The 19,971-nt window shown below is 29.2% G+C and overlaps 14 protein-coding genes across 14 annotated transcripts; 4 read left to right on the forward strand and 10 right to left on the reverse strand.

Moving 5' to 3' along the window:
- Positions 1-5: 5 nt before the first annotated feature.
- Positions 6-317, reverse strand: FG379_003571 (uncharacterized protein; the record flags this gene model as incomplete). The annotated part of the gene is made up of 2 exons (XM_067329200.1): positions 6-38; positions 72-317. The coding sequence occupies 2 exons, from the start codon at positions 315-317 to the stop codon at positions 6-8; spliced, it is 279 nt and encodes a 92-aa protein (XP_067185377.1).
- Positions 318-1,318: 1,001 nt separating this feature from the next.
- Positions 1,319-4,222, reverse strand: FG379_003572 (uncharacterized protein; the record flags this gene model as incomplete). Its single annotated transcript, XM_067329201.1, has 1 exon — positions 1,319-4,222. The coding sequence occupies one exon, from the start codon at positions 4,220-4,222 to the stop codon at positions 1,319-1,321; it is 2,904 nt and encodes a 967-aa protein (XP_067185378.1).
- Positions 4,223-4,830: 608 nt separating this feature from the next.
- FG379_003573 (uncharacterized protein) lies at positions 4,831-6,174 on the reverse strand (the record flags this gene model as incomplete). The annotated part of the gene is made up of 1 exon (XM_067329202.1): positions 4,831-6,174. One exon carries the CDS (start codon positions 6,172-6,174, stop codon positions 4,831-4,833), a length of 1,344 nt encoding a protein of 447 aa, XP_067185379.1.
- Positions 6,175-6,479: 305 nt separating this feature from the next.
- Positions 6,480-7,541, forward strand: FG379_003574 (uncharacterized protein; the record flags this gene model as incomplete). Its single annotated transcript, XM_067329203.1, has 1 exon — positions 6,480-7,541. The coding sequence occupies one exon, from the start codon at positions 6,480-6,482 to the stop codon at positions 7,539-7,541; it is 1,062 nt and encodes a 353-aa protein (XP_067185380.1).
- Positions 7,542-7,745: 204 nt separating this feature from the next.
- On the reverse strand, positions 7,746-8,080 carry FG379_003576 (uncharacterized protein; the record flags this gene model as incomplete). The annotated part of the gene is made up of 2 exons (XM_067329205.1): positions 7,746-7,874; positions 7,934-8,080. 2 exons carry the CDS (start codon positions 8,078-8,080, stop codon positions 7,746-7,748), a joined length of 276 nt encoding a protein of 91 aa, XP_067185382.1.
- A 340-nt stretch (positions 8,081-8,420) lies between these two features.
- FG379_003577 (uncharacterized protein) lies at positions 8,421-9,533 on the reverse strand (the record flags this gene model as incomplete). Its single annotated transcript, XM_067329206.1, has 1 exon — positions 8,421-9,533. The coding sequence occupies one exon, from the start codon at positions 9,531-9,533 to the stop codon at positions 8,421-8,423; it is 1,113 nt and encodes a 370-aa protein (XP_067185383.1).
- Positions 9,534-9,775: 242 nt separating this feature from the next.
- Positions 9,776-10,447, forward strand: FG379_003578 (putative conserved with possible signal peptide; the record flags this gene model as incomplete). Its single annotated transcript, XM_067329207.1, has 1 exon — positions 9,776-10,447. One exon carries the CDS (start codon positions 9,776-9,778, stop codon positions 10,445-10,447), a length of 672 nt encoding a protein of 223 aa, XP_067185384.1.
- A 113-nt stretch (positions 10,448-10,560) lies between these two features.
- On the reverse strand, positions 10,561-12,264 carry FG379_003579 (uncharacterized protein; the record flags this gene model as incomplete). The annotated part of the gene is made up of 1 exon (XM_067329208.1): positions 10,561-12,264. One exon carries the CDS (start codon positions 12,262-12,264, stop codon positions 10,561-10,563), a length of 1,704 nt encoding a protein of 567 aa, XP_067185385.1.
- Positions 12,265-12,942: 678 nt separating this feature from the next.
- FG379_003580 (26S proteasome regulatory subunit S4 like AAA ATpase) lies at positions 12,943-14,280 on the forward strand (the record flags this gene model as incomplete). Its single annotated transcript, XM_067329209.1, has 1 exon — positions 12,943-14,280. One exon carries the CDS (start codon positions 12,943-12,945, stop codon positions 14,278-14,280), a length of 1,338 nt encoding a protein of 445 aa, XP_067185386.1.
- Positions 14,281-14,710: 430 nt separating this feature from the next.
- Positions 14,711-15,022, reverse strand: FG379_003581 (uncharacterized protein; the record flags this gene model as incomplete). Its single annotated transcript, XM_067329210.1, has 1 exon — positions 14,711-15,022. The coding sequence occupies one exon, from the start codon at positions 15,020-15,022 to the stop codon at positions 14,711-14,713; it is 312 nt and encodes a 103-aa protein (XP_067185387.1).
- Positions 15,023-15,312: 290 nt separating this feature from the next.
- Positions 15,313-15,657, forward strand: FG379_003582 (uncharacterized protein; the record flags this gene model as incomplete). The annotated part of the gene is made up of 1 exon (XM_067329211.1): positions 15,313-15,657. One exon carries the CDS (start codon positions 15,313-15,315, stop codon positions 15,655-15,657), a length of 345 nt encoding a protein of 114 aa, XP_067185388.1.
- Positions 15,658-15,689: 32 nt separating this feature from the next.
- Positions 15,690-16,724, reverse strand: FG379_003583 (ubiquitin fusion degradation (UFD1) double Psi beta barrel fold; the record flags this gene model as incomplete). Its single annotated transcript, XM_067329212.1, has 1 exon — positions 15,690-16,724. One exon carries the CDS (start codon positions 16,722-16,724, stop codon positions 15,690-15,692), a length of 1,035 nt encoding a protein of 344 aa, XP_067185389.1.
- Positions 16,725-17,221: 497 nt separating this feature from the next.
- FG379_003584 (Ms15p KH + 2 Znknuckle (C2HC)) lies at positions 17,222-18,601 on the reverse strand (the record flags this gene model as incomplete). Its single annotated transcript, XM_067329213.1, has 1 exon — positions 17,222-18,601. The coding sequence occupies one exon, from the start codon at positions 18,599-18,601 to the stop codon at positions 17,222-17,224; it is 1,380 nt and encodes a 459-aa protein (XP_067185390.1).
- Positions 18,602-18,930: 329 nt separating this feature from the next.
- Positions 18,931-19,734, reverse strand: FG379_003585 (uncharacterized protein; the record flags this gene model as incomplete). Its single annotated transcript, XM_067329214.1, has 1 exon — positions 18,931-19,734. One exon carries the CDS (start codon positions 19,732-19,734, stop codon positions 18,931-18,933), a length of 804 nt encoding a protein of 267 aa, XP_067185391.1.
- Positions 19,735-19,971: the final 237 nt, after the last annotated feature.

Raw genomic sequence — 19,971 nt, forward strand, 5'->3', positions numbered from 1 at the left:
TTTATTCAAGTTTTTATAATTCTAATATTTATTATAGTCTGTTTATTTTTTAAATTCAGATTGTAACTTACCATTAGTATGTATATTATCGAACTTGTACCTAAAAATATTAATGTGGTTTTTACCATCTTCTTTATAAATACTGAAAGTACAAATCCAATATTCACAGGTATTACACACTTTAATATACTAGTTGTTTTTTTTCCGAAATTGTTCTCACATGATTTTATCACATCCTCCCTGTTTCTAATACTATTAATAACATTTAGTATTCTTATACCTAAACTATCTGCAATATTTGTTTGATCTCTCAGCATTTTATCATGTGTATAGATATATGTTGTTTATTCGAAAAACTATATATATATATATATATATATATATGATTTTGGCTATTATATAGAGTTTTCATACATGCAAATAAATTAGATTAGTAAAAGGAAAAATGCCCGGTATTATTTTGCTTTATCCACATGTATTTTTATTTCTTGTCCGGTATAATAATTAATGCATTGCATGCAATTCTTCAAAACAAAATGTATAAAGTAGACAAAACTAATATTCTGAGTTTGGAGATAAAAGTCAATAACTTTGGGAATAGAAATAAAAAGACGGATAATTAAGATTATTATATGGAAATACAGTTGAAAAAAATCCACAAATATTTTTGTTAAATAATTTTTAAAAGAGTATTTAATTTTTCTATTTTATAATTATGAAAAATCTCAGTGAAATTAATGATAAGGATAGAAACATTGTTAACGGTGGGTTTACTGTTTAAGAAAAATGCGAGCAATATTTATAAACATTTTACAGGTGAGGATTCCTTTATTCAGGTAATAGTTGAACTTCATCAAAAACTTGGTAAAACTTTTGAAACCAACTTCAATAATATAAGGTAGGTATAATGATACTTTCAATTGTATAATTTCACATATTAATATTATTTTTCTAATTTAATAACTCAGAGAAATCAATTACAAAATTAATCAAGATATTGATGAAATTCAAGTAAGTTTATGCCAATATTTTAATCTTTTCCAATGTAATTATAAATGTTTCGCTTAATTGCAGAGTTTAATAGCCAAAGAAGAAAAAATTCAAAAAGATTTAAAAGAAAAAAATAATTTGATTAATAATGTTCTGAATGATTTTATGAATACTATGCAGGCCACAATTTCGAATAATTCAAAGTAAATATAATTATTAAATTAAATCATTTACATTGTTTCATAAATAGAAAATATGTATAGCATTTGTTAGAGAAAAAAATTTTAAAAAATAAGAGATTAAATTTATATTAACAATGGTAAATAACTTATTGTACATTCATGTCTTCTGCAGCATTATCCTCAATATTATTGATACTTAAAGCTGAACTTAAGTTATTTTCAATTAAATCTCCGCTGTTGGTCAATATAGTATTGAAATTGTTGCTATGAGTGCTTCTTAAAACTGCCTCACCACTATTAACTGCGTTCAATCTGCATTGAATTGCCAATTTTTTTGCTTCATTAAAACCATATTTCTTTACATAAAAGTGTCTAGAGTGCCTTTTTCTGTTTTGATCGTACCATTCTGCTACCCACTCTTGGTCCCTTGTTTTCCAATACACTCCTGGTATACCTGATTTGTAGTTTGTATTTGTTGTTACTTTCTTTTTTGGGGTTGTCTTTAATTTTGCACTTGAAGGTGTTGAAATTGACATTTGTGTGGATGTTATTGTTGGTACTGCAGAATTTGCTTCTGATATATCCATTATAATACTTGACTCTATATTTTTTACTAATGATAAATCTGTTGAATTTGATGACAATGAAGATGAAGATGTTTCAGACCTTGATAGATTATGGCATCCATTATCATTTTGATTATTGTTGCATAAATTTATAGATGTATTACTATAATTTTGAGTATCAGTTCCAATACTGTTGTTTATATTTATTGAATTCAATAAATCACACTTGGATAGAATATTTACATTACAAAGATTCAAATCATTCAAACTAACTTTATTTTCCATATCATTATTAGTATTTTTTAAAATGTTATTTCCCGTGTTTAATGAACTTGCCACTCCATCAATTGTACCAATAAATGCATTATCCTCGTTCCTTATGTTCGTTTGATGATTGTTTACTCCATATATGTCAAATCTATTTAAAAAGTTAGTATTTCCAATATTATAATCTTTTTTAATACTAAAGTCGTTTGCTTGGCTAGTTATAAAGCTCTTTAAAATATCATTAATTTCATTATTGTACATACTATTTATTCCGTTATTATTGATATTATAAGAACCACAGTTGTGCAAAAAATGTTGATGTTCTAATAGTTCCATCTGGTTTAAAGCATTATAATTGCTAATGTAATTATTCAGTTTTTGTGAGAGTAAAATATTGTTTATGATACCATTATTGTTATTGCTCAGGGTACTAGAGGTATTACCTACATTTAAAAATGTTAAAAGTAAATTATTTATATTATTATTTAACATACCAAGTTGAGTGCCGTTCATACCATTCATCATTTGGTGAAATATATTGTTCTCTGTAAAATAATTGTTAATATTAGAATCAATATTTATGTCTCCAATGATGCGATTTCTTACAATATTGTCAATTATTTCATTTGCGTGGTTAATATTCATATTACTTTCATTATTCATATTACTTTCGTTATTCTTTTTACCAATATAGTCAATGCTGTTTTCAGTTTCATTGTTATTTATATTGACTTTATTATCATTATTAACATTATTATTTTTAACATTAGTTATTTCACTTTCGATATTACCAGTGTTTTTATTATATTTAATATTGCCATTTAAACCAGAAATATTTATATTATTCAAATAATTTGTTATTAAAGAATTCATTTGTAATAATTTATTAATACTACTATTTTTACTGTGAATGCTATTGTTAGATAACAAATTTCCAAAATAAATAATATTTTCAATATTACTGCTATGAATACCCCCAATATTACTTTGATAATTGCTATAGTTTTGCATTTGAAGTAGTTGACTCATTAAAATATTGTAATAATTTTGGTAATATAAAAGATTATTAAACACAATATTGTTGCAATTATTATTTTCATAATTGCTTTTGTTGTTAATACAGTTTGCAAAATCAACACTATTGTTAGATAAAATATAATTCCCTGCACATTTAAACTCTTTGTTATTAACGTATTCAACAACATTATCCCTCAATTTTTTCTCATTTATTAATTTTAATCTCCATTCTATCGCTTTTAATCTAGAGATGTCTATTCCATCATCGGATATTTCATGTGGAAATGATTGAGTACATGTTTCGTGAGTTATTGAGTCTAACCACACACCTATCCAAACTTTGTTTATTGGATGCCAAAATATGCCTTCATATTCAACGTCTTCCTTTAGATGTTTCATTTCTTCTAGAAGTATGCCAATTCCCTCATCAGTTATATTATTCATAATACTACGTATATTATGATTATTTACCAAACTGTTAAATAAAATATTTTTCTCTTTACTTTCTAACCTATTTCTTTTATTACTAACATGCAACTTGCTATTTATGTCCATAGTCTCATGTAACTTTCTTGCAGTTGCCTTACCTTTCTCTATTGCTTCAATTCTTGACTTAATTGCCATTTGTTTTGCGTCCTCAAATCCATAAACTCTTGCTGAAAATCCATGTGTTATTCTTCTCCCAGAAAGTGAATCGCTCCATTGCGCTATCCACCTTTGGCTGCTTTCTTGCCAATAAACACCAGGTACACCACTTTGATGTTCAGCTTTTCTTGCTCTACTTCCTGTGCCTTTTTTTGTTAAAGACATTTTTTCTTCCAATCTACCTGATTTACTATCATTCATATTATCATCACTTTTTACATTTTCTTTTTCTCTATTTGTTGCGTTCTGTAAATCATCTTCATTGCTATTGTTTTCATTTTCTGTATCCTCAATTGGACTATCAGTTTCAGTATCAATTACAACATTAATTCTATCTTCATTCTTGTAATTTTCTGTTTCGTTTTCACAAATACCACTCTTTTTTTCAATAATTTCATCGAGCATATCATTTTTTACATTGTTTTTAATATTAATAGAATCACCAATACTCGACGTTGGAGTCACCTCTTGAGTTGACTCCATTGTAATGTATCGATTCCAGTTATCACTATTTTTATCTATATAAACTTTTTTATCATCAAAATTTTCTTCCATTTTACTTAAACTTTTTCTCTCACTATTCTTAAACTCTTACCTTTTACTTCTACTACAGAAATACCTTCAATAAACACTCTTTTCAATGTAATTTTTTAAAAATATGCTGTATATCACAGGAACACTTCCTTCCCTAACACTAGTATTATTATTCCTATCTTAATTCAATATTGGATTTTTTTTCTATAATAGCCACCAACTTATTTAATAGTCAATCATTAATTTATTCTTATATAACCTAAATTTACTCTTTACGTTATTCCTAAAATTATATTTCTCATTTAATTATACTTATTTCTTTTATTACTCTGCTTTTTTTGTCATCTATTGACGAACATGTTTTTACACGATTTATTTTGCGTTAATATTTTTTTCGATTTATGTGACTAAACTCGTGTCATGTAAACACTCAAAAATATTACTCTTTCCTATATCTAACATTAAGTTGAATTTACTCCATTATATGCATGTTAAATGCATGCTTGCATGCATTTAACATGCATATAGCTGTGGGCAAATAAATATTTCCACGTACAGCGGGAACAATTGAGTAAATATAAATTATTAAGAAAAAAAAAGTTAAAGACGGATTGGCATCAGTTTATAATCTACAATTCCTCTAGACGTCCACTATAATGGTTTTTGATATTATTAGAATGGGAATTACTATTAACTATGTTGGTATAGTGCTCGATGCATATCTTCAGTATAAGTAATACAATCAAAAGTAAAATTAATATTTTAAATAGTTTTGAGAAAATGCGTAATGCACCAAATTTACTGTTGTCTTTTTCCTTTCTCCTGATGTCATTATTTTCCTTTCTCATGTTAATATCCATTACTGAAATGGTATAATCTGCGCCTGATGAAATAATATATTTATTTTCTTTAAAAAAATATAGTCCAGTAACTGGTAAATCGTGAAAATTGCCTTCTTTAAGAAGCCTGAGATTATTAATATTATTAACATATACTTTAACACAACCACTGTTGGTACCCACTCCAATATACTTAAAATCATTCGAAGTGATTAATATTGACGAAGGTTTATCACAAACAAATACTGAATTTATTTGTGAGAATATTATTTTGTTTTCCAAATTATTAGTGTCACCACTTGAGAGTTTCATATTCCATGTTGTTACATATGAATTGCCTCTAATTTCATGTATTAACAAACAAACAAGGTATTGTTTATTTTTGCTTTCATTATTTTGCCTTTTTGGGCTTTTTATGTCACTATCAATAAAACGACACTGTCTAGCAATAAAATTACCATTTTTAGATGGAACAGAAAATTTTTTAAGTAACTGTCTTGTAGTACTATCATGTACTAAAATATTGCCACTCCTATTTGTAGAAATAGTAAATAAGTTGTCATGACTCATATCTAAATCTAATATCTCATCTTCGTGACCTAAAAAGTCAATCATGTTTACTGGAAAAATGTCAGTGGTGTGTTTTGCTCCCCGATTTAATTCCCAAAGTCTAATTACATTATCAGTTCCTCCAGTTAGCAGCAAGTTACCATCTCTGGAAAAACGACAAATATTCTGTTTGCCACCACCTTTTTTCTGGTCACTCCAGACAGTCTGGAATTGTAAATACATTCTTAAGTACTTTTCATCGTTTGATTCCTCTATATAAAACAATAAACACGTATTCTTAATACCCCCCACTAATATATTTAATTTGGAGTTATAGCACATACTATCTATAACCCCGTTCTGTTTTGTTGTGCTATTCACATACTTCAAAACTAGGGAATTATCAACAGAAACCTTATTGTTTATTCCAAAATTAGTGTAGTCAATTTTATTATTTTCTAATTCGTAAAATTCAATCTGATCTTCAATTCCATAATCCTTCCCACCTCCACCACCACTTAACACTATCTCATTTTTTGTGCAACATAAACCAAATATTGGATAATCCGCATAAAATAACGACATTTAAAATATCTTCGAATAACTTTAGAATCAATTGAAGTTTTTTTTTGTTTTCATTAACTTGTACTTTCACTTCACATCCATTATACATAAAGGCCCATTATTTCGTTGTTGGCGCCAAATATAAATAACAACTTTGAAATAAGAATTATAGTTAAGAACATAAAATGAATATTTATATTTGTGGTATTTATTGTAATTTTCCCATAAGTGTATATGTGCAACCATTAGCGTTTTTATGACAAGGAAATAGCAACGCGAAAGAATTTAACAGATAAACCACTCTTGATTTTAAAAGAACTTTTAATATGAATTTACAATCAGGTGTCATTTTTGTTGGTTGTGGTGCCTCTAGTTCAATACCAATACTAAACCATGTTTTAAGTTCGGATAAATACGATTGTCTGTGCAACTCTCTTATAAGAGGTAGTAATTGCGACAGAAAAAATTATAGAAACAATGTATCTTTGCTAGTTAGAATGCCAAACATAGATCCAGTTGGAGAAAAATACTATAATATTCTTATTGACTTAGGGAAAACATTCAGAGAGGCTGCACTATCTATATTCCCAAAATACGGAATTTCAAATGTTGATTCGATATTATTAACTCATCATCATGATGATGCGGTTGCTGGGATAGGTTCAATCAAATTTTTCCACCATAAAAATAAGATTCCTATATATATGAATTCTGAAACGCTTATATTGTTAAATAGTAGATTTAAAAGTACAATAATGAATCATGCTTATGAGAGAAATAACGATGATTCCATAAATCATACTCAAAAGTATGAAATAAACGTCTTTGATTTAAATAATGGTTGTTTGGAAAAAATAAGAAATAAGAATGACGTAAGTAAGTACAGTAATTTAAATAACAATAGTAGTGATGATGGATTCACAAATATAGAATTTATTGTCAATGGAATAAAAATAACTGCTTTTCCTATGAATCACGGTCAGTGTATTTGCATTGGTTATTGCTTTCACTTTCCAGATACAAATCTTATTTACATCTCAGACTACACATTCCCGATGATAGCGAGTTCTGTTGAATTTCTTTATAAGACTAAAGATAAGAAAACTATTCTCATTTTAGATTCCATTTCATATTCTAAAATAAGTAATGCTCATGCTAATGTTAAACAATCCCTCGAATTTATTAAAGATTTTTCACCAGACTATGTTTACTTTATAGGAATGGCGTGTTCTTTAGAATATAAAGAAGGTAATGAAATACTAAGTAAGGAGTTGATCAATCTAAAAAATAAATCTAAATGTGTAAATACCGTTTCAATACAAGTGGCTTATGATGGACTATTCTTACCTATTAATTTTGACAATCCTTCGCCATTAAATGGTCAGTAGTATATTTTTATTTCGTTTTTTTAAAGAGTAATTGACTGACTAGATCCACATTTAGTTTGAAGGCAGCATTTGTAGAACTGCTTTTGCCTCCTCCTTTGTCAACTCTTTTAATTCTTTAAGTATTAAAAAGAATTCGGTTGCTATTGAAATTAAATTTATAATTAACGATATTTTTATAATATCATTATATTTTTATAGTATTCATTAGAACTTACCCAATCTTTGTATTTCTGAATCTTCTGTACTTAATGGAGAAACGAATTCTATCTTCCCACCATGACTATCCATTGTTATTTTAGACTTATTGCCATGAACTTCATCATCATCAGCAACCTAGTTGATTAATAAGTGGATTATCTTCTTTGAGATTTAATTGTTATTTTAAAACCTACATCTACAGTATCATCATCATCGAACTTTTCTTCTGTCTCATTATCAATTGATAAAGGATCAAATGATGCCAAAAAAACAGACTTTAAAAGCTTCGCATTTGCTAATTTTAAGATAACTAATATAATGAAAATGTGAAATACTCTCATTTTATCACTATCTCACTATAAAAATACTTTAATGAATACCTATTGAATTGTATAATTTTTAATGTTCTCTTTTTATCCTCTTTGAACGATTTCTTTACTGTCAAAGTTTACTATACCGGCAACTTTTTCCACATGCAAAAATACATACATTGCATTTTTTAATTGCATGCAATCAGTGCAAAAATAAAAACAGAATAAAACATGCATGAAGTATTAATATAATGAATGAAAATAATGCTGAGGAAAATACGAATTTAAATGAGAAAGCAAGTTCATGAAAGGGTCAAGCATTTAAAAAAATTAAAATAGCGGATAGTTAATTAGTATTAAAATGAATAAACTAATAAATTGGAATATTAAGAGAATCATACGATATAATAAATTTTAAATCAACATTGTTATTTTTGCAGTAATCGTCAACCATAGATTGAATAAAGTCATGATCATATAAACAACTTGCGTTATAAAAATAGAATTGATTACAATTAATTGTTTTACAAAAGTTGATTCTTTCAGCCAAGGTATAGTGGTCAATTTCTTTAATTTGTTCGGAAAAAAGTGGTAAAATTAGGAAATCGATAAGATCAATGTTTTTCAAATATTGAATTGTTGTGTTTGGAACTACTGAATAGTCGGGTAATATACATATAACTTTTTTTTTTGAATTGATATACTCAATAACATATCCAGAACAAATTAAATTTTTTACATCTAAAAAAAACAAAGTAGTAATTTTTATATTAGAAGAGTAATCTATGATTATTGGGTTGAAATTTAGATTTTGAAGCGTATCATTTTTGTTACCATTCCTATTTTCAAGTAAATAAGAAAGATATGAGTTATACTCTTCAATTGAATTAATTTGTATCACATTGGATGATTTTTCTGGATCCAAAACATTCAATTGAATACAACCAACTTTCGTTTTTGAGTTAAGGTCTTTCTTGAGAGAGTAATTAATAATATATTCATACCAGTCACTTAGTGAAATTAAACAAGAAGAAGTTAAATAAGTTGGAATTCTTTTTTTTGGACAATAAAACAGTGTACCTTGGTCGTCAAACTTTTTTTCAAATAACTGAACCTCTCTTACTTCATCTATTCCCAAAAATGAATTTTCATTTGAGCTTAGAAAAAAAATACAATCAACTTTTTTAATATTCATTGAAACTGCATATTCAAACATTGAAGTTCTGAAATTTTGGCCCATTTCAAACAAAAAATAATCCTGATCATTTTCTCCATTAGATTTGTCGCTGCTTATTGGGTTCTTTATAATTACAGAAAATGGGTTTCTTTTGTTCTTGCTTGAAATACTTACTGTTTCATTACATATTCTACAATGTGGCTCATTAATGTTATTATTTGAATTATGAATATTCTTAAAAACATGTTCGAGAGAAGGAGTGCCAGAAGTTGACCCTGAACCTAAGAACAGTATTGAGCCTTTCATTTCAAAGAGATAATACACTTATGCTTATATTTATTTCAATAGTTACATTTATTGGCGATAAATGACATTACTGGCGCTGACAAATTGTTGTGAAAACTTGATTTATTGCAAATAATATTTAAATAATTTTTAATAAATTTGTTAATTATTGCCACTGAAACCAAGTATTAAAACTGAGATATCCAAATTCACATCACTGTTAGTACTTTTCCCTATTATTCGAATATCACTTTATTTCATTAATGACGAAGGCAAGAAATAAGCACGTTAAAAAATTGAGCACGAATCAAAATATCAAAATATTGATTATATGGACAATATTTATTGGAATATTGATATTGTTTCTTCAGTTGATATACAAATATGTTATTAAAAGAATAATCGTATATGTTTTATCTTTATTTGGGTACAAAACAAATACTAGAAGCGATAATTGTAACGGGAATAATGGTGTAATTAATAATAAAATCACTGACGAAAATGGAAGAGAGTGCGATTTAAACGACAATAAATTCATGTTATCAATAGGCATTTGTTACAAGAGTGATATTGACAGCATATTAAAAAACAAGTTTATGGATTCACTACTAAAACTATCAAAGTTAACAGATTTATATTTATTTGTACAGGTTGATAATGATGATGATGAAAAACACATAATGGAAATTTTGGAAAACAATGGAATATTTGATAGTGGTTTAAAGAAACACAAAGTTCTTTTTTGTGAAAAATTAGAGACAATACCTAGTTTTGCGAGACAATTACAGGCAAATATGCATATAGATACGAGTGATGAAAATATTTTAAAACTTAAAGATAAGGTACCTAATGCTGTATCAATTAACATAAATAATGATGATTCCATTAATGAGTGTGTTGATAATATAGAGGCAATATTGTGTTCCAAACAATAGTATACATAATATATAAGAATATAAGTAATAAATAATTACAAAGGAGTTTAACGGAATATTTGAAAATTTACAACAACAAGCAAGAAGATAAATAGTTGAAAAAAAAGTTAGAACTAATTTTTAACGCGTCTATAAAATAAGTAATGGGCAAAAATACCTGTTCCTACAAGTAAACCAATATGTAATTTATTTTTCATAAAATTGTATTTGATATAGTTCTTTGTAGTTGAAAAACCAGAATAAAGTAGGCAGGATATATTATTAACTCTCGACTTTAAAGTAGAAATAACATAGTTTTCATCATTATATGGTGAAACATCAAATTCAGACTCACCAATATCGGAGTAATTGGAAGAATAATCATAATCTTTAGAGGAGTCACGATTGAATTTATTTGTATCATTCAGTTCCTCAATATTATATTCCCTATCTTGTTTGAGAGCGAGTTGACCACATGCACCATAAATATCATCACCCATTGTTCTTCTAATAGTAACTACGACTTTATGTTCACCGAGGGCAGATGCAAACTGATAAATAGTTTCTTTAGAAGGAGTTGAAAATTGAGTATTAGTACTTGTTTTATTGTATGGAATGAGATTAACAAGTGTAAAATTCATTCTATTATAATTTTTAGAAAGCTCTTTATATACAGTTTTGATCAAATTTCTTTTTAATTTATCATTAATAAGATTCATACTATTTAATATATCATTTCTAGCATCTGTTTTATTATCAAAACTGTAGTTATCAGAGCTGCTTTCTTTAGCCTGAAATAAATCGTCAATTATATTTTTTGGCATAGGCGTATTAATGAGAAGTTCTGCCAATTCATTTGCCTGCTCAATAGAGTCATTAACACCTTTTAAGAGCGTATATTCAATTACAATCATCTTATGGCTGTTTAACAATCTATTTGATATCAATATATCATCAAAACTCATATTATTCTTAATTAGATGTTTGTTTCTGTCGTCAATTAGCTTATTGTAGCATCTATTAATAATAGTTTTAAAAATAAAGACATCTAAAGATCTCATTAAGTCTGTTATTTTGTATATTCTTGCAATAGGAATAATTCTTTCGCGAAGTTGCTGATTAGGTGCATGTAAACTCAAACATAAACCTATTCCTGGTAAGTCGTCTGCAAGGTTGATTATGTTTGTTGGTATTCCTACAGTGCTTACAAGTATGTGCCCTAGTGATAGTGAAAACAATCTCTGATCTATCATAAATTTAATCGCATCCACAACTTCAGTATAGTTTTCGAGAGGTTCTCCCATTCCCATAAATACAACATTTCTAACTGGCTCACCAAGTACATTACGTACATAGTATAATTGTTGTATTATTTCCCCTGAAAGTAGTGATCCACGAAGTCCCATTGAACCTGTTGCACAAAACATACATCCCATTCTACATCCTATTTGAGAAGATACACATAATGATATTCTTCTAAATTCAGAATTACCATTATTACCATTTGATTCGTTTTTACCATATCTCATTATAACAGACTCGATTTCGTGGGAATCCGCTAACTTAAATATCAATTTGGTTGTTTCCCTATTTTCAGACGTCCATGAGTCTACAACTGATATGTTTAACAATGTAAATTTCTCCTCTATAATTTTCGAAACCTTTTTCGGCACATTCTTTATTTTGCTTATATCATCTATATTCTTCTTTATTAAACTCTGCCAGATATTATATGCACGTGATCTTCTCACACCTGCCTCATCCAATGCATCAATAAACGATCTATAGTCAAAAATAGACTGAGTTTTTACTTCAGATCTTCTTTTATTAATTTGCATTTTATGAAAACCAGAAATAAAATATTAATTTTCCTAAAGCTGCCTACTTACTTTTTCAGTATATATTTAGATGCAAAAATATATATATACACATTTGCCTTTTCACCTGATATTATCAATTTATCTTTTCATATTACAGTAGAATTTTTGTTATTTTCTAACCTTTGCTTCTACCTTACTTTGAGGTAAAATGCTGCCTTTTGAGAAAATTTAAAAAAGCCTTTCAAGTCACTAAACAACTCGGCGCCAAAAACCCTTTTAGCGGTATCACGTAAGAAAGTTCTTGGAAAACTATAAAAGGCGGCAATAAATGTGTAGTGGGGGGAGAGAATCGTTTATAATAAATAAGAGGGGAGATGAAATGGCATAATGAAGGAAGGCCAATGGAGAAATAGGTATAGATAATTAGAATAAAAGTGGAAGGACGCAAATATAATTAAATCTTGAATATTGGTAAGTGTATGGAAGTATAGGAACTATAAAAAGGGGCAATTTTGTGCTGTTGTTAGAGCGTCGGAAGGAGGCGTTTTTGTCATTGTGTATAAGAAATCTTTATTTTGGAGTATTTACTGGATATTTGAATTTTACGGATTTGTTGCTACGACTAATTTTAAGTAAATTAGAATTTATAATTTACTTGTAGTTAAAGGAAGTAAGAGGTTTTTTTCGATATTCAACATGGGAAATGCAAATGCCATTCCAAACGATGGCAATTTAAGAGGGAATAAGAAATCAAAGAATCCTGGAAAGGATGATAAGAAGAAGTTGGAATCTGCTCCTCCTCCAATGGAAATGAGGAAAAGGCGAAAGCAGAAAGGTCCGCCACAATATGCTAAACTGCCAAACGTAGTTCCAAACGCTAAGTGTAGATTAAGATTATTAAAGTATGAAAGAATAAAAGATTATTTAATGATGGAACAGGAATTCATAACAAGTATGGAAAATGTTAAACCATCTGCAGAAACTGCGGAAGAGGAACACAATAAAGTAGATGACTTAAGAGGTTCTCCAATGAATATTGGAACACTTGAAGAAATAATAGATGAAAATCATGCAATAGTTTCTTCTTCAGTTGGTTCCGAGTATTATGTCAACATATTATCATTTGTTGATAAAAATCAATTGGAACCCGGATGTTCTGTATTATTACATAACAAGGTTTACTCTGTTGTTGGAATTACTAATGATGAAGTCGACCCATTGGTATCTGTAATGAAGGTCGATAAAGCACCGTTGGAGAGCTATGCTGATATTGGCGGATTAGAACAGCAAATTCAAGAGATAAAAGAAGCAGTTGAGATTCCACTAACTCATCCGGAATTGTACGATGATATTGGGATTAAACCACCAAAGGGAGTTATATTATATGGTCCACCGGGCACGGGTAAAACATTACTTGCAAAAGCAGTTGCAAATGAAACATCTGCGACGTTTCTGAGAGTAGTTGGGAGTGAATTAATCCAAAAATATCTCGGAGATGGTCCAAAACTAGTTAGGGAGTTGTTTCGTGTTGCAGAAGAAAATGCTCCAAGTATAGTTTTTATTGATGAAATTGATGCAGTAGGTACGAAAAGACATGACTCTCAAAGTGGTGGAGAGCGAGATATTCAAAGAACAATGCTTGAACTTCTAAATCAGTTGGATGGTTTTGAAGCCAGGGGAGATGTTAAAGTTATTATGGCTACAAACAAAATTGAAAGCCTAGATCCTGCCCTAATTAGACCAGGTAGAATTGATAGAAAGATAGAATTACCAAACCCAGATTGTAAGACAAAAAGAAGGATCTTCCAAATACATACAAGCAAGATGACATTAGCCGATGATGTTGATCTAGAGGAATTTATTATGGCCAAAGACGACATTAGTGGTGCTGATATTAAAGCGATATGCACCGAAGCAGGTTTACTCGCACTTAGAGAAAGAAGAATGAGAGTTAATCAGGAAGACCTTAGAAAAGCTAAAGAAAAAGCGTTATACAGGAAAAAAGGTGGTATTCCTGAGGGACTGTATCTATGATGTACACATATATGCTCATTTAGTCGATATTATTACAAGTATTAAGTATTTTGTTAGTTGTAACTAATATATATGTATAATGAGTTTATTTATTTTTACTTCTTTTTTCTACACTCTATTTGTATGCATTTTTGCAATCGGGATCGGTAGCGAGTTTAGCAGATATGGCGCGGATTTATTATTAAATGGGTGCGTTTGGTAATTCCTATTGCTACTAGTCTGGGAAATGGTTAAAAGTTAAAATGACGGTTTTTCTGCATCTAAAACGATATTACTTAAAACAAAGCCGTACATATTTTGATATTCAGTATATATTGTTACAAACATTTGTTTTAATTATAAACGTTTTGTTTAAAATCTGTTATTTTTATCTTTGTAATTGTGTGTGCGTGTACAAAATTACATTTGCAGAAATAAATGATGACTTTGTTCAGTTCTTATTTATTAATCCATTTAGTTTTTTGAAAAACTTATGATTTTCATTATTATCTTTCTTTTTCTTGTAATTATGGCAATGATAATAATAGTAATAGATTCCAAAACCAGTTGAAATAAAAAGTAGTGATAACAATGTGAACTTGTTGAATAATTTTAAAATAACTCCCTTACGATTATTTGGAAAAATAAGATTGCTTTTGGAATCCAATAGATAAAACAACTTATTTTTCAGGGTGTCTATTTGTGGTTGAGTAAGTATTTCTCTTAAAATGATTCCAAATCCAGTGCCAACTAGAGTTGTCATATTGGTATTAACATCGACTACTACTTAGAATTTACAATTTTATTAATATGTTGATTAAACATATAAAATATATAATATAAATAATAGTTTTTTTAATATATATACATATATAACCATTCCGTTTACAAATATTTGGTGGCGGCAAAAAGCTATGATACCAAAATAATTAAATTTTGCTACAGTTCAAACTGAAATGAACAAATAGCATGTAGTGTTAGGCAGGTTGAGTTAGAAGCTTTGTGATCAAAAAAAGTGTTCTAGATGAAAAATTCATTTGTACAAGAGCAGATATGGTAAAATGCCGTGGATTTAAACCAGGAGGTATAGAAAATCCATACTATTACAGAAGGAAAGTAACTGTTCCTGAAGGATTTAGTATAAAAGATAAATTAAATAGGTCTACAAGACCGACATGGGAGGAGTTGAGGAAAAAAATGAATAAAGCATCCAGTGGATATGGTGATAACTCGGATGATTATGAAAAAAACAACGAGTATAAGAAAAAAATGGAGCAGATAAGAAAAGAAAAATTATCATTGTTGAAAAAAAGTGATCGATCTGAAAAGAAACATGAAAGATCTTCTTCGTTTGACAGATCTACACCAAACGAAGATTATAACTGTATATATTCTTGACATATATTCTGTGTGTGTTTATTTTAGAAACTCTACCTTTTTACTGTTCCAATAACTCCCAGAATCTTTCCATCTCTAACTAGCTCCTGAAATTTTTCGTTCTGTGTTCTCACTCCACCAATTAAGCGATTAACTCTCCAAGGTTCGCTAATTTCAGTTTTTTCACTCTCGATACTTGATAGACTATTTGAAGTATTGAATTTTATCGGCTTACCATCTAGTCTTTCGCCGTAACCTGAGAACAAGCTATGCTCACTAGATGATGATAAATACTCTGATGTAACTGAAGCTTTGATGTTTGAATCAGTCATTGACTTGTTATCATTGAAATCGCGACTGTTGCTCGATGAGATATTGTTATGATTGTTACCTGAGCTGGAGGTACCACCGTTTCTGTAATTTGGTTCGATATAATCTGGAGGAGGAGCAAAGTCAACTTGAATATCAGTTTCAATGATAGAGATGGCATGGTTAGGTCTAGTCTCAAGTACACTTATTTTATATGCATTGTTATTATAATTTATAGTTATTACATCACCAACTGTTAATGTTGCAAAGTTCCTCAAAGACGTTTCAAGTACAGCTTTAGGGTTTGTTATATCTAAAAAATCAACAGTCAATGGCATGAATTTAACATATGTTCCTTTGCTAAGTGATGTATTCATAATTGAGGTTATGTCTCCTTCTTGAAGCATTAAGTTTTGCATCATCCAATATGGCATATAACATGTACCCTCTTCAGCAACAAATTCTAAAACTCCAGAATGGGTAAGTTTGTTTTTTGACGGATTGCTTACTTGAAACAACATTGGCCATGTTATATTTCTTCTTGCTAACTGATTAAGTGCAGAGGGAGGAAGTAATATTTTATTACCACTTTCCAGTTCATCTCTTCCTGCAAAGCTAACCGGATAGCACGAATACTCATTTATAAATAAACTCGAACTAGAATTGAGTAAATTGGACGAATTACTTGAATTGTATCTTTCAAAGTCATCATTTATATTGTCATTACCAAATCCTCCTGAAAAAAAACTTCCAGATGCAAATCTGCTGAACCCAAACATAATTAATTAGATTAATAGCTGACGCGTTATTAAGATAGTGATTTTTACTTTAATTTCCGAATTTTGTTATTGATATTAATAAATACAAATTTTACATATAGTTGTGATAACAAATGATTTTACCACTAAAGTTGAAGTTTTAATCTTCTTGTTATGCAAACTCTAGATAAATTGGAGATTCAGAATACACCTTATTTTTTAAATGACCTATACTCGACTATTCTCCTTTTTTTTAACTCTTTAATTCTCAAACCTTCATTCCATTGTATATAAGTTTAGGCGGGAAATTGCCCCACATGTCACATTTATTTAGGTATTTTACGTGTAAATACATGTAAGTGCTATTAAATCGGATAAATTATAAGTGTTGAAATGATTAAATGAAAATAACAAATCAATGCTAGAAAAGACGCGTCATGCAACCTTCTTCGAGAAATATACAATAATTTATCAGAGAGAACAGCAATAGATAAATAAAATGAATCAAAAAAAAATAATTAGTCAGATTCATCCATGTTATCATCATCATCATCATTATTGTTATTCTCAGTATATTGTATGTCATTGCTTCTGTTAATAATTAACGTATTGTTTAGATTAACATTAACATAATATGAATTCCCATTTTGGGAGTTGTGAAGAGAATCATTCAATTCATAATTATTGGAATATGAGTTATCGTAGAAATATGCATTATAACTATCATCGCTTTGATTAATAGTTTCAGAATTGAAGGAGTAAGTTCCTTGATTTGTTTGAATAATATTGCCCGCATCATTATCAGTTGGAGTATTATGACCAAGTTCGTGCATCATCTTCTTAAATTCTTCTTCAATATTACTATTTGGAACGTATTGCTTGCAATCTCTAGTTATATGGCCTTTGTCACCACAAATAGAACACTTAATATCCGGCCTTTTGTATGAAATCATTGAATTAACGTCTGGGCAAGCATATGTTTGATGTTGGGTGGATCCACAGTGCAAACAGCCATTTGAGATATTAATTTGATTGCCATTCGAGAATGTGTTTAACAAACTATTACTATTATTATTGATTCCAATATTTGGATTTAATGTTCCATTTATTATTGCCAATTGTTGTAAACCATCCCTTTTATACTCTTCGTGAAGCGGATGGAATGGGTCTAGTAGTGGCTGTATCATATTAACTGCTTTATCTAACTTGTACTGTGAATCAGCGGTAATGTGAATATGCATAGGCATTGCTAATTCTTCTTCTGTTTGGTGATCGCATTTTTTTCCCTCCTTTGTTGTGCCCTTACCTCTTATTGATATTTGTGTTCCACTTTCTGATTCCAATCTTCTGTGATTATAACCTCTAGGACCTATTATTAAACCCATAAAATTGTAATCGGGGTACTTGTCAAGTGGTATTATAAGCTTTTTGGTCTTTTTAATAGGTTTGTAGTCTTTAGGAACCACATATCCTTCAACATTCTCAGACATGTATTCTATCAACTTTGTTAGCTCCTCTTCCATATTCTTTCTCGCTCTTACCTCTCTTGTATTTATTCTAGAACCATTTTTATCGTACACAGGAGGTGGGCTTGGTTCCCTAATATCCGGACTTCCATATTCTATCTCTCCTATCTGAAGTTTGTATGTCAATTCGTCTAAACGTTGCTCTCTTAAAAATTGATCGATTTCGTAATTAGTTAAGCCTGGTGGGAATTCTGAATAAGCTGGCGGAATATACTCTTTTTCATATACACTCTTCCATCTACTTCCGGATTCTTCTGTTGCTATCTTTGTCCATCTTGAGCTGTTCACACTGTTTTTTACCTCCACAACATCTGTCAATGAAGCATTTCCTTTAATTACATTGAATGTAGATGCCTCGACATTTAGTGTCATTTTACAGCTACTTGGCAGTTGATAACATTAATCAAACAAAATGTAATAAAAAATAACATCAATATACTTACTTCTCCCAAATCTTGAATATTGACTTTATCTGGCACTTATTCTTTCCAGTGTTTAAATATTTAGTCTAACTGGTATTACTTTTTTACAGTTAATCACTTATTCTGGTATGTTGGCGGCAAACAAGTATCTTTGTGAAGCTAGAGCAGTGACTAGTAGAAAAATAGAGTCTTAAAAGGAAATTACACTTAAGAGTAAACATTCAATGTACTAACTATCGGTTTCACTGTTAAATATTATTTGATAAAGTGGTCGCCACTTTAAGCTGATTTACTTCCTATTACTTTACTATATATACTTTTGTATTTTTCACCCTCGTTTTTTGTATCAATGATATTTTTTTTTATTTTCTTGACTTTGTTTTTACTTTGGTCCTCATTTGGAAGTAACTTGTCTCTTCTACCGTATGATGCTGTTGATAAAGAAACCTTATTGAATAGTTCATTTACTTGAGACTTGTCTCTTTTTATATTTGTATCGCCTATACTTCCAATTCCAATAACACTGGAACTTATATTGCTACCATTATTGCTGTTATTTAAAGAGGATGAGTTCCTGGATCTATTTTTTAGCTCTCTTAGTTTTTGCTTGCTAATCATCATGTTTCTCTTTAAATTTAAACCTTCCCTCGGATCCTTAGAAGAATCCATATTGTCTTTAATCTCAATTATAGCCTCATTGTGTTTTTTTTGTATTTTCTTAATTGAGTTCCTACCCCATCTCGGAACGAAGTCATCAGTAATTGGATCATACACCATTCTAGACCTTTTTCTCTTCTTTATACCTTTCAACTCAGCAAATTTTTCCCACTTTGTTTTTTCTCTTTTCATTTGTAATGGAAAGGCTCTTGGAAGTTGTATTTTTTGTTTAGTCGGCAGTGTAATCACAACTCCTTCTTTTGTTTTTTCTTTTTCCATATCAGACCATACCTTATTTAATATTATTTGGAGATTATTTACACCGGCTTGTTCTATGTCCCCTTCATTTATTGTGTTTATATCCGAGGCTATTAGGTTACTTAAGCATACATCCAAAGTGGAAGCTTCTAATACAGGTACCTCCATTTAGTTATATTTAGTCTCTTCTTTATACTATTTTAAAAAAAGTCAACAAAAATGTCTCTCTTTTCACCCTATATTTACTCTTATTTCTATTAAAAAGAAAAAAGTTATCTTTTAATGCAAAGCGACGCGCCAAATGTTTCTAGAGTCACTTTTACATTTTGCTCAAATTATTGGAAAGCTTGTAATTGGTAATTGCATGTAAATTTAATATTATAAATATTTGTTTTTCTATTCATT

Source organism: Cryptosporidium bovis, assembly GCF_009768925.1.
Source record: "Cryptosporidium bovis isolate 45015 chromosome Unknown contig_8, whole genome shotgun sequence".
Taxonomy (NCBI): Eukaryota; Apicomplexa; class Conoidasida; order Eucoccidiorida; family Cryptosporidiidae; genus Cryptosporidium; species Cryptosporidium bovis.